The sequence below is a fragment of the Stegodyphus dumicola genome, chromosome X1 (assembly GCF_044657685.1).
Source record: "Stegodyphus dumicola isolate Sdum_Otavi_A_Nest chromosome X1, ASM4465768v1".
In the NCBI taxonomy this organism is placed as follows: Eukaryota; Metazoa; Arthropoda; class Arachnida; order Araneae; family Eresidae; genus Stegodyphus; species Stegodyphus dumicola.
Genome location: NC_140780.1, coordinates 62,020,302 through 62,038,347, shown reverse-complemented (window position 1 = coordinate 62,038,347; position 18,046 = coordinate 62,020,302). Strand labels below are relative to the sequence as shown.

Here is an 18,046-nt window from a genome sequence, read left to right as displayed (position 1 = left end):
CTGAAATGTGTCAGATTTTAAATTATGTCCAAAGGGGCGTTTTTTCTTTAACGTTTTGCATGTTACTTTTATTTATTAAATATCATATTCTTTGCACTTGAACCATAAAATTCAGTTCAGTAGCAATGTCGTAAAATAATTTTAAAATGAGCATATCTTTAGAATTTCCGATAGACAGTTTTGCGCCCGCTGGAGATAAAAAGGTTCCCCCCCTCATAGAGTGTTGCTATTGCTCGCTTTTAAATCGAGTTTGTTACTCAAAAATTCGTTAAAGTTTTACAAAATATGAAATCAATAATAAAACAAATTTCAAATTTGGGCTTCCACATGCCCATATTCACAGTAGGATTACATCATTCAAAATTCGATGGCTCTATGGACCGTTGTTTTATCACAATACAAGAAATATTCATACATTTATGCAGATTTTTTATTATTTAATTTCTTCAAATATAATGCAGAACTCTTAACATTTGGTGGCAACAGTTTGAAAAGTGAAACCGACATTTATAGTTATTCAACGCAAAACTGCAAAACGAAAACAATAGTCCTTCAAGGACAAAGCCCCTTTAGACTAATTATCAAATGCAAAAAGTAGAATTTTTGAAAGAAGTAAAGTTGTTTAAAATATTTTTAAAAAGCCATGTTACTACAATGCAAAAAGTGTCACTTACATGTCTGTCTGGACTTGAACATAAACCCGGTGATGAGTGCTACAATTCAAAACATATGATTAATTGGAAGAGAGGTCAATTGTAATTTATTTTATTATTTAAAAGAGACTGTCTTTTATTACTTAATCTAATCTGTTTTGAAAGATTGTGTATGGTATTTTAATGTGCGCTTATGACTTCATCCTCTGGATTTGGTACATTTGTCCACCTTTTTTACTAAAAATTTGTTTTTATTTCATCAGTTTAGATCATCCTACCTCATGTTTGGTGCATTATAATCATCTTTGGTTTTGCGCCAAAAATCTCACTCACTCACTCAAAACATATGGTTCCTGTTTTAAGTAAATATGTTGTAGAAATGTCTTTTCACAAACATCTAAAATATAACATCAAATAAGTAAAATTTTTTGTGCTGCAAATACATAATTTCATAATTTAGAAAATTTTCATTTAAAATTAATGGAGGTGTTGCATCCTGGGTAAAAGCCCTTATCTGAAAGTGACTTAAATGGTAAATTATTGTAGTATATAGATGAAGAATGAATAGAAAATTGTAGCTATGAAGAATGCATAGAGAAATGTAGTAATGCATAGTTAATCAAATGGTATGTATTATGGTAGTTGGTCTAATATTTTACACCATGTAGAAGTGAAAATTTAAGATATTTGAAAATGGTATTTATAATGCTAGTTGGTGTAATATTGTACACTATATAGAAGTGAAAATTTAAGGATTATGCTGTTGGTGTCATTAAAATAGCTGGAAACAAAATGTAAAAAGTTGTAATTTTTTGTATTCAATAATGTCACATAATGGAAAAAAAAAATGGGAAAAGAATTGGAAAGTAGTTTTCAGCTTGTATCTCTTTGTTGTTCAACACTCATAGGTAAATTATTGGCTAAAGATTTAAATGCATCCAATATTACTAAGTCATGATGTATTCTTGAAATCACTGTCTTGTCTGAACCAAATTTAATTAACTGTTTTAAATGTAACATTGGAAGTACATCAGAACGCAGTATATGACTCCATTGAAAGCCATACTGTAAAGAACCAGCCAGTTTTCATAGAAACTGTAGAAGAGAACTGAGATGCAACAGAACAAGAATATTCCGTCACAAGTTCTTAATATGGCAGTCAAATGAAATGTCAGAAATCCCTTACTTTTATAAAGCTAATTTCAAAAATCCAGAAATGTAATTGCAGCATTGCTGAAGCTGTTTAGAAAGGTCTTGAGTTCATCAGCACATTTTTAACATACGTTTTATGATCAAAATATAAAGCTGAAAATCTTACTAGCAACTGAAAATGAAGCTGCATTGGAATCAGTCAAAGAAAAATATACAGGAACTGCTCTGTTCAGCATTACATTTAATATAATTGTTGTTCCACCTTTTTATGGAATCTTTTTTGAAAATGAGGTGGCAGAGTTGCTTATCCAATGTTCTGCTGACCCGTTCATGATAAGTGAGACTCTGCTGTTTGTGTTTAAGTAGGCTGTTGTTGATATTTATAATGTGTCTTATTTTAGCATTTGGAAACATTTCTATATTGACAGTGTTCTGTAACAGATAAAATCATATTTAACTTGTTAAATTATTCAGCTAAAGTTTTAAAATTTTAAACACTTTGAGTTTGAATGTTTTTCTGGTATATTTTATAATATATATATTTGACAATTTATTTATTTATTTATTTTGTACATTTAGTACCAGTAATTTAGTTTTCAGAATGTTGTTGAAATTAGGTTTATAATCTACAATGACATCATAGTTAATTTATTGTATTTGTAGATCATCTGCACTATCCTGCACTCGCATGAAGATGCCATCATTGAGAGGAAGTAGTTGTTATGGTTGAGATTTATTTATTATGCTGTTAATTTTGCTAGCACATTACTGACATCATAACCTGCTTATCTTAATAGTATGAATTTTCTGGATCGAAATCTTTTCTTGAACTAATGCATATCTTTACTGGAACTTTTCTGTCTAATGTGTGATGGTGGGGTTGCTTAATTTTTACTAAAGCTATCCATGTGGAATTGTCATTAATGCTGCTGAAATTTTAACTAGAAACAAGAAAACTTATATATGTGAAGGGTTAACAAGGACTAACTGCTAATGATTTTGTATTACAAAAATGATAGCTCATTGAAATGAAATTTTTTGATATTCAAGCATGGAGCTGTGTTGAACCTATCGTGAAGATTATACCTCAGCGATGCTTTGTTGCATCATACATTTGCTGCAGTCATTCATGGACTTACTAGAATGTGTTTAGGATGAATTCCTGCCCATAATGAGCTCATGTTTACAAACAGCTCTTGCACTGTACTTGAAATAGTGAATGCATGTATGTACCTCTATATTTATCTTTTATCACATAATCAGTATATGTATTCAGAATTTTGTAAATTTTACTAATTTTTTTGGCATATATATTTCTGTTTTCACTCTGCATGATTACTTTTAAACAAAAATCTGTTTTAAATACTTTCATTTACATATTATTCCAGGGGAAAATAAACACAATGTATTATTTCATGAGAAATTTAGTAATATGAAATGGGCTTTTCAGTTTTTCTTAGCTTGGGTATTATGGGAAAAGTATTTTCTGGAAACAACTCTTTAATTTGCTATATATTGGAATAAGAAGTCCAGGAATTTTCGAAAAGGTTAAAAATTTTTTATAGGCTATGGCTATGACAGTGGTACCTTGTTTTGTAAGCATAATTTGTTCTGAAACATGTTTGCAATTGAAAACAATCAAATATCAAAGTGCACTTTCCCATAAGAAATAATGGAAACTTGAATGATTCGCTCCTTAACCCAGAAATGTTCATTATAAAAATTTAGTATAAATTTTGAGTAAAACATGTAAATAAAAGAGGTATATGTAAAGTAAAAGATATGAAATTAATAAATATGTATGTTATCTTTGAAAATAACGACTAACTATCAGAAACACTGTCATCTATTGCCTTACTGAAGTCTTTTTGTATGACAAATGTATTCAAGGGCAGTTATATTTCTCTCTTTTTGAGGATTTTGCAGAAATGTGATATTGCATTGTCATTAAACAAATTCATTGCTTACTCTGCAACAGCCTTATTTGGGTTCTGCTTTTTGATTAAATTTTACTGTTTTCCAAGCATTTTACATATTTCTCAAATCTTCTGAAGTGAGGAGTTTCTCCTGCTCAGACAAGATCTCTGTAATATTTTGCTATTGTTCATGATGCAGATCCATAAGTTTGTTGGTGGTTAGAAGATGTCACATTCCTGCACCAGTTCTTGAATGTCATTCTTATTCACCTCCATGGGATTCATTATTTTTCCCAAGAACAAAGTTTTATCAACAAGAAGCTCCTGTTTATGAGCAAATTCTTCAAAATTTTGTCCAAGAGGGGGTGGGGAATTCTGCTTAAAGAATTAAGCAGAATTGAGGCTTCTGTCGGCAATTCCATTCCAGGCTTTGTCAATGATTTTGAAGTTCATCATATGGAAATGACTTTTCCAAAACTTTCTGAGGGCAAGGTTTATTCCTTTGTTTACCTCAGAGCATTACTTAAATAGTGCTTTGGTGTAATGCTTCTTAAAGTTCAAAATGACATGTTGATCCATAGAATAGAATAGTGGAGTGGTACTGGGAGGAAGAAACTTAAAGAAACTTAATCTTTATGAATCCTGAATTCCTTCAGTAATTCATTCTCAATTTGTGAGGGGGAACAGGGACACCATAAAGCAGCAAGATTTTGAGTTGCAGATTTCTTTCTAAAAGGTATTTCTTCATTGCAAGACTGAAGATACTTTTTGATATTCTCAGCAAAAAGAATACAAGTAACCAAAGCTTGGCTACTGGACTTTCACGCATGATGTTTAACTAGCTGTTTGGCATTTTTCATTTCCTGAAGGCTCGTGGGTTCTCAAAGTGATGCACAAGTAAGAGGTTAGTTTTTGGAATCTGCTTGCATTAGCACACAGCAAGATGGGAAACTGGAATTGTGATTTGGCATTGTATTTACTTCTGCCATCCTGGCATTTCCCCCCCCCCCAAAAAAAACTCTGTATGATTGCAGTTAACTTGTTGCAGGAGGAATGGATACTGTAGGAAACCATGAACTTCTGGAACTTAACTGCATCAGCTGCCTGTGTATCCAAATTCATAGCTTGTCCATGCCTCTTAGCACTAGGAGTGCAATTTCTCTTTTTTAAGTTACCAAATTATCCCTTGCATGTCTTTTAAAGCCTGATAGTTTACTTTTGATATCAGTGAACAAGGTCTTTGCCTTCTCACACATAAAATTTCCTGGTCATAGTATCTCGTACTTTTCTTCCCATTTATTCAGATGTGAAGCAACTTTTCTACTTCTTCCAGAACATGTGGCCATAGCTTTGATACTCTTGTCACTCATTTGGTTATACTTTGTCTCCTTATTGTTTTTTATAAATGGTACACGTCATAGATGCAAACTTATCAAAATTTTACAATGCCTGGTATTTGCATGAATGCTAGTAGGTGTGTCTCAAGGTGTACCTTGTTTGATTCTCAGTGATTTCCATGGTAATAATTTCCTCTTCTTTACTTCTTTCATTTAAGCCTTTTTCTTCTTAGAGGTAAGCATTGCAGTATAGTTACTAAATAATCATTACATTTGGAAATATTAAAAAAGATTTATATGCACCAATGTGGTCATGAGGTTATAAGGTAAACTATGTGAGTAAGGTAAGCTGTCTGAGGCTGAGCATAGATGATGATTACCCATACTCCAGCAATAAGAGGAAGAAAAACTATCAGCTTGATTGTAGATGCTTGGTAGAATGTATATGAATTAATTGTATTTTGAGACATCGATCATTTATCAAGTTAGAATTCATAAAAAATTTTGCTCATCTTATATAAAACACTTGTGGACTAAGTTCCTCACAATCCAAGATTTTACCATATCAACTTTTTTTTAAGCAAAATGATATTGAAAACTTGTAATGTCTGCAGTATTGAAATTATTAGTTCTTTTCAATATTAGTGTAAATAGTTATTGTATGTTTTAACATTGGCAAACTTTATATACTTGCAGTATTTCAAATATTCCGTACTTATACTTACCTTCTTATAAATATCATTATGAAGTTTTACTAGTTAAAGAAGAGTCTCTTTTGGTAGGAATATAGCATACCATATACAAAGTTATAACTGTTCTGAAAATTTGAAAAGTAGTGTCAGGTTTCATGAGCGGTGCCATTTTTTCATGGCAGTGCTATGAATACAAGCTTGAAAATGTTCCAATTATTATATTCAGTGTGTAAATTTTAAGTACCTTGCCTATTCCAAAATCTTATATTGTTGAGTTTAACTGTCATTTAAATCATTGTTAAATTATTAAGGATGTTCATGAGTCTTCCTAATCTTTTTTACTTTATAGGTGTCTTTTCTCAGGGATCATTCCCCATCCATGCTTGTGAAGAATCAAGTTGTTATCCGGCTACTGGCAATCTCCTAATTGGCAGAGAAAATGATTTAAGAGCATCATCAACATGTGGAACAAAGGGTTCGGAACGTTATTGTATTGTCAGTTATTTAACAGACAAAAAAAAGTGTTTTCAGTGTGAAACTCTACCTAAAAATAAAAATGACCCAAAATTATATCATGGAATTGAAAATATTGTCTCCAGGTAAATGAGTTTTTTGATATGTAAAATATTTTACTTACATTAACAAAGTGTTAATCATAGAAAGGTTTCATTTTAAGAGATGTTTGTGGCAACAGCATGTTAATTTGATGTGCACAGGGATTATCTATATTTTGCAAACTTTACTCTTTATTTTTTTGCTTTCAAAATGGAAAATGTTGGTAATTTAAATTTAAAATACAAAAGCTAAATGTCATTAAAATTTCATTAAATTCAAGGAAGCTACATACATTTGATTTGTTTTTATGTGTAAACAACTTTAAAAAAGTGAAATTACATGTTAAACTTACAAACCTATGTTGATGTTTACCATATGCAGGGTTCCAAGAAAGGGTACTTTTCCATTTCACCGACGCAAATCTCATCAAGCAGACTTTTTTGGCGACAACATACAGTATACACATAAAAAATTTTAGCAAATGTTAGTTCTAAGATTTTTTTTTTATTTTGAAAGCATAAACATTTTAATATCTTTTAAAATTTTGTAAAAAGCCAATAAAATAAAGACAATAAATTTGTAAAAAGACATTAATTTGAGAATTTATTATGCTTTTATGGTTCAACATCTCGATTCGCATTTCATATCACGTGACACCAAGTGCTCTCATTTCATGTAAACTACGCTACAAAAATCTAATTCTCTCAGTAATTATCTACATTAATTTCAAGCTAATTCTTAGTTTGGAATACAAGTTTAAATGAAAGAATTATTTCAATTCATATGAATATCTTACTCAGAAATTATGTAAAACTGCAGTGCTTTACTTTGCTAGTGCATTCTCATTAGAATTGATGAGTTTAACCCTTGACTTTGCCTTTTCTATATCTTTCCTTTCGGGTGAGTGGTGTGATTGCATTCTAATTGACTTAATTACCACGAATGGCTTTAGGGCATAAAATTCATCTATCTGGGTTAAAATTCTATGTTATTGTATGCCAGTACTGAAAGAAACAATCAATCTGATAAGAAATGGCTGTTACTTGTTTTGAAAATGAGGCGTAAAAGGTTACCAGCGAGGATATTCCATTTGGCATCAGTTGTACCATTATTGGTGACTTTATTGCCTGCGCTGGCAAAACGGAAATAAAAAAAAATGGAAGTAATGAAAAGAGGAACATACTGCATTGTGGGTTTACATACCTGGAAAGAACTGAAGTTTTGATTACTAGAGAAGATTATTCGGAATGAATAAGGCCTTTTTTGGATTCACTTCAGAAACAATAAGTTTGACTGTCATTGCTTGTTTTTGTGAATTTTTACTACTCCTAAATTTCATCATCATCCCACTTTCATCTTTACTGTTAACCTGTGAGTTTGAAAACCATATTTCATCAGATTTAGTAATAATGATATTTATGCACAATATGAACTTATTTATTTTTTAATGTTTTATTACATAAGTTTCATAAACAATCCATAAAACTGTGGAAACAGTAAAAAATGCAAGCAGTCAGTTGATTTACATAAGTATACCAGCAAATTCTGAATGCATAGTATTGCTAAATAGCAACACATAATTTTATACCGAGAGAGTAATGGAAAAAATTTCCATTTTTTTACTTCTTCAACACATATATGTGACACTCAGATTTTTAAAATGGCAAAAATAATATTTTTTATTTCTTCTACACATATAACACTCAGATTTTTAAAATGGCAAAAATAATATTGGCTCTGAAATATATTACAAATATGCATATTTCAGTAACACCTGTTACTATGCCATCACCTATATTTCAATACAAATAAAGCATCGGTGACATGCATGAACTTAACCAAGAATTACATGCAGAGAACCCATATCAGTATTTATCATAATGTATGATGTTCCCAATTGGAAATGAGATGGATAACCATGATTTATGTTGACAAATAGCAGCATCATACAGTATAGGGTTAAATTGTTATACGTAATGTTTCCTGATTGTCAGGAAAAGTGTTTTCCAGTGAGTTGTTCTGTTCAAATTTTATTTCTGCAAGTAACTGAGGATTTATTTAATAGTTATCCAACTAAATATTTTTACACAGAAATTTATTTTTGATTTTATTCTGTAAGAAGTGAAAGTGAGTAAAACAATTTGCATAAGCAGAACTAAGTGTTTTGTCATAAAATCATTTGTGCATTGTCTTAGGTGGCACCATGACCATTGATTTATCCCTTTAGAAGGCAACTGGAGTAACTCTTATAATATTGCCTGTTCTTATAGAGCATTTAGAAGCTTTAATCCCTGTTGAAATTTAGAAAAAAAAAAAAAAAAAAAAGTTGGAGAAAATAAGGGAAAAGAAAAGAATAATAAAATACTATTTTTACACAGTTCCATACCTGGTTAAAAAAATTCACTACAGTGTTAAATGTGTGTGTGCATGCAGTAAAACCAAATGTTGGAGAAGGTATATTACTTAGCTGAAGATTAAAAGAAAATATTGATGATTGTTATTATATTTTCACATTTATCTATAAATTCCTAGAAGGTTGCAGTAAAATATAAAGCACGTGAATTTAATAAAGTTGAAACTAAAAGAAAGATTTTCTTGGTATGTGCTAAAAAGCATTTGAGCATAATTACATTTAAATTTCTCACAGTTGTATATCTTTAAACCTTCAGAAAAAGAGAATAATTTTTCCCCTCAGAAAGCTGCTCATAAATTTTACTTCACTTGTTCATTCAAGAAGATTATGGTTCTGGTAGTTACATTGACCAAAAAAAAAAAAAAAAAAAAAAAAAAAAAAAAAAAAAAAAAAAAAAAATTAGATTGGTTAGGACTTTTCTTTTGGGTTGTGTACTAATGCTAGCTTTCTGTATTCCCCACCTTTTTTTTTTTTTTTTTTTTGTATTTAAGAAAGTTAGTGTATTAGAATATACCATTAGAATATACTTTTATTATCATTTTATGAAAATTAATTCCTGAGAGTGTTTGATCCTTGTGTTCTTATATATTTTCTTTAAACTTTTGCAGCATAACCATGTATCTTTTAATATATTTTAGTAAATTTTTGCGGCTTTAATTCAACATTCATTATTAATACTTGTTCTGTAGAAGAATTGTGAATATTTCAGTATGGTCTAAGGAACCCTTGGTGCAGCTGTTGATTTAATTGTTTGCTTGGGTTGTATATTCTGAATCATGAACAACTGTAGCATTGAACTCTCACTGTATGAAAAGCGTATGAAATCAATAATGACATTGCTAAAAATAATGACAAGCTAACAATCAAATAGCAGTTACACTGTGTTAACGTATATACTTTCCAGAATAAATGCATTGAGTTTTCTTTACAGTACAGTTTCAAGCAAGATACAGTTCTTTCTAACAGCAAGTACCTGACACTGATCTCATTGAGAAATCCTGAGCATTCTGTGTACTTCCTTTACATTTTGTAATCTGAACTGGGTATTTAAAGTGAGATTCATTATAGTCCTTTGATTTGTTACAGTTGAAGACAATATCAGAACTGAAGAACCATTGGTTAATGAATTTCTGAAATTGAGTGGCTTTAATCATAGACACAGTGCATATTACTACAATCCTCTGATACTATCATTAAGTTACAACTTTTATAATGCAAAGCATAAACATTAATGAGAAAGTTTACAGGGGGTTGGACAAAAATATGGATCCACCAAAATAAAAACATATTGCTCTGACTAATATGGTGTAAGAATACCGTTGGCATTCAAAACAGTTTGCAGTCATCTCTGATTGGATAACTATAGAGGTCTTGTTTGCTTAGCAAGGGAATCTTGTACCATTCTTCCTGTAAAATGTTGGCAAGTTCAGTTAATAATGATAGCGCTCATGCAGATTTCTCTCCAAATTAGTCCACAAAGCCTCAATAATATTGATATCTGGTGACTGTGGTGGTCATGGTAAATGTAAAAGTTTACCCTCATGCTCTGAAAACCAGTCCTGAGCAATGTGATCTGAGTGGCTTTAATGACGGACACAGTGCATATGGCTAAAATCCTTTGATGCTGTCATAAAGTTACAACTTTTATAATGCAAGGTACAGACATTAATGAGAATGTTAGTATTACTATTGCACTGTCAGATCATTTCATCTCATGTTTCTAAATAACTCAGCTCTTTGTGGTCAGTAACTTATATGGCTGTTGTGCATGATTTATTTTACTTGCATGGTTACCTGCCACATGCTATTCCAAATTAAAGGATTTTGTCCTTTTCTTTTGTTTTGTTTTTTATGAATATATCTGATATCTTCATAGAATTTCCCTCTGGTAATTTTGAATATATTTGATATCTTTATAGAATTTCCTTCTGGTAATTTAAACCAAATTTCATGCAAACAAAGAAATTTAACTAAATTTTGAATCCACATATTTGAAATTTTCAAAATAAATATAACATGTAATAATAAATATAAATGTTGTCAAAATAAATATAGTTAACTCTCATGTATTTGGAATTGTATAATTCAAAATTTCTGTTAATTTAATTAAAACCAAAGTATCTAAAATATGAATGATTTCTGAAATACTTTCAATAGTTCAGTTTTGATAATCAATACAATACCTAATTAATGACAGTTCACCTTAGTCAACTTGTAAGGCATACATATGATTTAAGAAATCAAATGTTGTACAGTTTTTCATATTCTAAATGTTAAAGGACATAACCTGTGACTTCATCTTAAGGCCTTTTTATGTGTATGGATTTTATTGCTGACTTTCAAATATAAGTTGGAAGTATAGCACTATGAAACTGTGAAGGTTTAATTTTTTTTTTTTTTTTTTTTTATTTTGTTGTTGTTTTAGAATTGGAAAAAAATCCAAACAAGTTCGTAAATGGTGGCAGTCTGAAAATGGGGTTGAAAATGTTCAAATTCAACTAGATTTAACTGAGGAATTTCACTTTACACATTTAATAATTACATTCAAGACATTTAGACCTGCTGCAATGCTTATTGAAAGATCTCATGACTTTGGTCGAACATGGAAGGTAATTTACAGTTTTTCATAACATTAATTTTTGATATTTTTGTTTGTATTTTTTATATGTACTGCTGTGAAAAATTATGTTTGTAAAAGTAATGGTTTTTCTTTAGGTAGTCAGTCATTTTGATTTACTTTTCATGTAATCAGCAAAGGGCAAACTTTGACTGTTATCACTCAGTTTGGTCAGATTCTAAAGTGCTAAAAAGGGCATAACAGTGTCTATGCTAAAAAGGCTAAAAAGGGCATAACATGGAAAATCCTTCACACAAAGTTCATTTCCTTCGGAATTTCTACAATTCACAATTCAAGATTTGATTTCAATGTTTATCAAGTCAAAACATTTTTTTTTTTTTTTTTTTTTTGAATGGTGTAGAAGTATTGTTTGGAGGATTCTTTCAAGTAGAGAGCTGTTGATTATTTAGGAGCAAGGCAAGCAAGAAAAGACGAGATTACTAAATAGTTCCAGACAGATTGCTATTGTTATTTGGAAACAGTTTAAAAATTATTCTGAAGCTATTACTAGGAGCTAGGAAAAGGTTGTGGATAAATTTTTCTGTAGCTACTTGTTGCAGCCGGAACTTAACATCTAGGTATCTGAATTTAGTTTTGTTAATTTTTGTATCTTGGCAAGCTGTACGCTAAAGGTTTAATGAGAAAAGCTTTTATTCCAGAGAAGCAAATGCTTGTGTTCATTGAACTGTCAAAAAAATATGGTACACGTGAATATGTGATAAGAGCATTAGCTCAGTTTGCAAATAATGGGTTTAAGTTATGTTTGGCTACAAGTCAAGGTTCTGTTTAATATCTCATAATAAACACATTTACATTTGGTGGTAGCCAAGAATATGAAATATTCTAATCAGCATTAAGGCATTGAATTGTTACTGTAATGCAGATATGATTATGTGGGAAGCAGTAATGATGAAAGGATAAACGTTCTTGTATGTGTGCAGCAGATGACCTGTATTTTCTTCAAAATATCAAGATGAAGTCTTAAAATGGCTTTATTATATCTAAAAATGGATGTGGATCTTGAGTTTCTTTTTTATGTCTGATAACGAGCTTCAATATAGAGCAAACGTAATTATTCTGAATTTGAATTGAAGGTATTCTTTAAAGGAATTGGCCAGATATATTTCCCAGATTGAATCCTATAAAAAACTTATGGAACACTCTTGAAAAAAATGTTGCATAATGAAATTATGTTCCTTGATATATCAGTGACTTAGCCATATTCGTAGAGGAATGAAACTTTCTTCCACTCACTGTAACTTTATTAACAGTATGGAGTTGGATTCCTACATGCATATGAGTTCATAGGAGAGAGATCATATTCCCTGTTGATGCCAAAATACTTGTTTTCAAGAATAATCAGTTTTCTTTTAAAGTTTTATAACCTTTGACTTAGTTACCTTTGACAACATAACTTGTTTCTTGTTGTATGTAATCACATTTAAAGTAAGTGTTCTGGTGCTATCAGTAAAAATAAGTTAATTTAGAGGTTTTGTTAGATATTCTGCAAAATATGCTATTTAGATTGAAAGACTATTTTATGCCTTTGAAAGTAATTTTAGTGGCTGCTGTTATTTGACATGCTGTATTCTCACGTGTATAAGCCACACCCTTAAGTTTTATATGTATAATTTTAGAAAAAACAAAAACATGAAGATAAGCCATGAATATCCCACAACATATATCTATCTTTTAATTTTAACCCGTTCAGAACCAACGTCGCGTATACTCGATGCAATGATTCCACTCTTTCTAGCCAAGCGCTGCATATACACGAAGGTCTCCCATCAATCTCTACTGCCCAGCATCGCATATACATAACATGAAAACGGGACAATTTATTTGAATTTTTAAATGCCACTAGATGGTGCTAAATGTTAATGGTTTTCACATTGGTTAAGTCATGTGACTTTTGACCTTCATGTATGAGCATCAGTTTCTGTTCTGTGCTTCTGGTTTTGAAAGATTTATTGGTGAAACAAACTGGGAATCACAGCTCTTTAAGTTAAAGGGATACCGGCGTGTTTGTTTGTTTCATTGGGAAATTTTTTTTTTATCTTCGTTTTTATTCTTTGCGTTTTTAGCTATTAGAATGTGGGGGAAATGCATCCAGCTGAATTTTTTTTTGTTTTTGTTATGTAACAATTTTTAATCAGTTGCATGTATAAGCTGCACCCCTGATTTTCATTTCCTTTTTTGTGAAAAAATGTGTATCTTATATACGAGAGAATATGGTATTATGTATTGGAATTTATGTGAAGATTGGGAAAAAATTGTGTAGATTCAATGTGAGAAGTATTAAATAGAAGCCATAGCTTTCTTGTTGGTGCATTATATATAAGCATCAAAAATGATTCAAATAGATAAAAATTCCTTCTTATCTGTTTATTGTAAAATAAATGTATAGGAAAAATTTGGTATTTATTAACTTAGATACTTGTTAAGTGGTAACCATCAATATGATAGACACTGTCATAAAGGTCAGTGCTGTTTATGGACATTTCATGTAATAAATTTAGAATTCTAAGTCAGGCGTTCACCTCGTGAAATTTTTTGTTTTCTAGTTTTCTGGTTGATGATTACCACATTTGATATGAGCATTATTTTCAGTACATCGCTATTTGTATTCATTCTTGACATTTTTAAAATGAAATATGGGAATATTTTTGCCTTACTTAAGGTAACCTCAAAAACATCTTTAGATAGCTGATTTACTGGTGATAATGGCAATGATTCAATGACACCATTATTGAGTAAAGGACCTAATGTGCAGCCACATGTTTTTGCACCACTCGTATAGCTTGATTAGTAAGTTGTTCCTATGTAATAGTTTTCAAAGCTATCTATTTCTATATAATGACAATTTCATTGGGAGCAAAAATGTTTTATAGCTTGAGCATGAAAAAATAAATCATGTTCATTTTCTTCAGTTTTCAGACTTGCATATGTATCAGTTTTTACTTTTTGCATTCTTTGATAAGGTTTTTTTTTTTTTTTTTTTTTTTTTTTTTTTTTTTTTTTTCTCTTGTGTGTGTTTTGAGAGAGAGTAGCATAAGTCCCATTTCATTATCAAGAGGCATTGTACATTGTAGTATGAGTTTTTATTTTGTCACAGTTCTCAAAAAGATTTCTTCAGCCTGCTTCAGTTCTCTTAATGGTCTGGAAATGTATACATAGGAACTTTTATATTAATTTTAGAATGCTGTTTTTTCCCCTCCTGCATAAAATCAACTTTATTTTTTTCCTTCAGTCATTTTCTGTTTCTTAAATTTGAAACTTTTACCGCATATCTTTTAGCTTGATCTGCATCAATATGTACGAAGTATTTTTAATGCTATTCAGAGATTATAAAAATATTTTCTTTTTTATTATACCCTTTATGTTTAATTCTGAAATTATTTACTGAATGAGATACAAATTAGGAAATAAAAGTTTAAAGACATTAGTCAGTGAGATAGTTTTTATACAATTCATCCTCTTTTGTGACACTAAGACAGTTGAACAAGCAATTGCTGCTCATAAAAGCTTTCTTGCATAGTGGAAATCTGTTGCATTATTTTTAGTTTATATTCCAAGCTAATATCATAATTTAGCACTTTTTGAAGGCCTGTTTGATACATACTAAATCATTGTTTTGGCCTCCTTTTGATGCCAGCACCAGTTGGCTTTCTTAGGTGATAGGGCTGTTCTAATCATCAGTTTTGACAGTCTGTCCTTAACCATTCATTTTTTTTTTCAAGTTTTTTTGCATCTCTTTTACAGGTGCATAGGTGCTGTAGATGATTATTTAAGTCTGCAACATATTTATATACCATCTATAGATACTTGCAGAATTTGATCTATATCAGCTTCTTATATAAGCAAAGAATATATCAAATGGCTTTTATATGTTGAATTGCTTTGTTTGAATTAGTTTTTGATATACATTAATGTTTCTTGTTTACATTTTTTGATGTTGCACTTCCACAAAAGGTTTTTTTTTTTTTTTTCTTGAGCATCCGACCTCATTTGAAAAGAATTAGTACATTCTTGAATGTTTACCAGTATGTAATTATTTTGAAAAAAAAAATAAAATAAAATAAAATAAAATAAATAGCTTCAGTTTTGTTATAAATAAATATCAAAATCCCATAATCAAACAAGAAGTATCATAAAAATAAAGCAAAGAATACCATTAAAATATGCTTTATATGTAACAACGTGCTGCAAGTACTATAAAGAAATCAATTAGCAGTAAATACAAAGTTTAAGAAAAACACATGCAAATACTAGGTTATTATTTGCGTAGGTAAAGACATGGCTACTCTCAGTATGCATGATTTTTACAGGTTTCAAAAAAGAATTGGCAACAGAATTGTTGGCGAGTTATTTTGGGATATAAGGCCAAAACTTTGTTGAGCAGTCTTAAAATTTGCCAAATCTATCATTTCGTACACAAGTTATCATTTGTTATAAATGCCTCCCTCCTTTTTTGCGAGACAAGAATATACTGTTTTGTTACTAGAAAAGTTTATAATCTGTGCTGTTTAATTTGCAGTGATCTTTTTATTTTTAGAATATACTTGAAAACTATATGTAAGTTAATTAATGCATTTTCATAAGCGTGAATATTGATTTTGTTTTAAATTTTCTCATTTGAATTATTATTTGAAATCGTGTATCTCGTTTATTCATTAGGAAACAAGGGGAAAACTTTTTTTTGCAAGAAAAGGAATTATTAGCTTTAAAAGAAATTTAGTGAATAATTGGCTTATTTTAACTGTTCTAAGATGTGATTGCTTTTTATTCTTAATAGGTGTATCAGTATTTTGCTTATGATTGTGCTGAGTCATTTCCTGGAATACCTCGTGGACCACGGCGGAAAATTACTGATGTTGTTTGCGATTCTCAATACTCAGGTATTGAGCCAAGTACCGAAGGAGAAGTTAGTGTATTTTGTATTAACTTTTATAGAAAACTTAGAATATTTTGCCAACACATTAGAGTTCTGATAGTTTGTACTTTCAAGGGTTGGGTGGATCAGACAATTTTGCAAATTTAAGTCATGTCTAGGTGTTGTTTACATTGTTCCCTTTATAATTTGTACTCTAAATTCAGATTATTTGCAGGTAATTAACTGAGTCATACCTGTGTATTTTTTAATATTCTATATATATATGGTTTCACTCTCCAGAAAGTTCCCCAGAGCTCTATGTGGGCAGGCGTTATGATCTGTAAATATAGCATGGATACCCATTGCAGTGATATAGGAATGCACAAGAGGGTTTAGAATTTCATCACGATGTTGGACAGCTGTGACGGAACCAATGGGAATTACGTAGAGGTCATTGCAGCTGTTTGTTGCTATCCCAGCCCATACAAGTAAGCCTCCTCCTCTGTAATGTCTCTTTTGACAACGTTTGGTACCTGATAGAATGTCATTGCCTCTTCCTATGTTATCACCTTTCAAGAATCATTCTGAATGTTAAATTCAGACTCATCTGTAAAGTGCATGGCTCCTTTTGTTCTGGTGTCCGTATGCAATATTCAAGGACCCAATTCAGCTGTGCTATGACATGCGATGGAGACAAAGGAGCGCAAACCACAGGTCATTGGGTGTACAGTCCACATTCATGCAGTTAAAGTGACACAGTTTTTTAGGATATGAATCATGCTGCAGCAGCAGAGATGCAGCGCCAGCTGTCGTGCTATTAGTGATCTACAGCATATTGCACATAGTAGAAGGAAATAATTGCCTGCCATTGTGGTAGTCCTTTGGCTTCCAGATGCACATCTTCCACAGGGCTTTGATCTCTTTGGTAATGATTCAACAGTCTACTTGATGACACTATAATGCATTCATCTCTCTTGCAACAGTGGGTTGTCTTGTAACGGCTTGCAACATCCTGATAGACCTCCAATGTATTTCAATCATGCAGATTGTGGCATTGGCTCATGCTTTCATTTTTGGCTATCTCGGATGACACGAAACTATTGCTGCTTGCAAAATGACACATAGATCTAACATGCCCTTCTTTAAGATGGTGAGGTTTGACTGTAGGATTAGGATTGTATTTTATCCTAATTTTGGTTGCCCATTTCCATTTGACGATGCAACAACTGCCTCATATGTAAATTTTATGTTTTAATTCCTCTTTTTACAGTGGTACTTTTTCTTTTAGCATTTGTTGCTCTTTTTTTTTAGCATGAGTGTACATGAACATTGTATTGCGACTATTAATTTTGAAATGACACAACGTAAATAGGTTTATTATAAGCCGATTCTACTTTTAGAAGACAGAGAGGAAAAATACACAGTTTAAAACAAAGAAAACTATTACAAATTAAAAGATTTTTTTTATATGGTTTTATGTTGCAGATTATATGCTTAATGTGGAACCGTAGGGTAATGATTGTTGAGACAAATTTCCAATCATTAAGCTGCAAAAGCATTTATTTTAAACTAACATGAAATTTCTGATGTTTTTGGCTTTACATTGAAATGTGTGCTGGTTGCAAATGCATATAATTAAATAATATTAGAAATAAATTTGCAGGTAAAATAATTCAAAATAAAATTTTCATAGCTTATTTTTATTTATTTTAGATATGGAAATAATTACAATTTAATTCATATATTTTTATTGCTATATTTTCTTATTATTAAACATATATTAAGAGTTTCTGAATATATGTCTTCTTGTCTTTATTCACTTTATTTTAATATATTTT

At 30.7% G+C, this 18,046-nt stretch overlaps 1 protein-coding gene across 5 annotated transcripts in view; it reads left to right on the top strand.

Annotated features, from left to right (window-relative positions):
- Positions 1–18,046, top strand: part of LanB1 (laminin subunit beta-1) — a 157,635-nt gene that overhangs the window by 18,315 nt on the left and 121,274 nt on the right. For 4 of the 5 annotated variants that reach the window (XM_035368911.2, XM_085807483.1, XM_085807482.1 and 1 more), the window contains exons 3-5: positions 6,100–6,349; positions 11,144–11,327; positions 16,131–16,259. In XM_035368911.2, the coding sequence (XP_035224802.1) occupies positions 6,100–6,349; positions 11,144–11,327; positions 16,131–16,259 (563 nt within the window). Of the gene's footprint in view, positions 1–2,855; positions 3,031–6,099; positions 6,350–11,143; positions 11,328–16,130; positions 16,260–18,046 lie in introns of all 5 variants that reach the window. The other variant, XM_085807484.1, reaches the window with a different exon arrangement.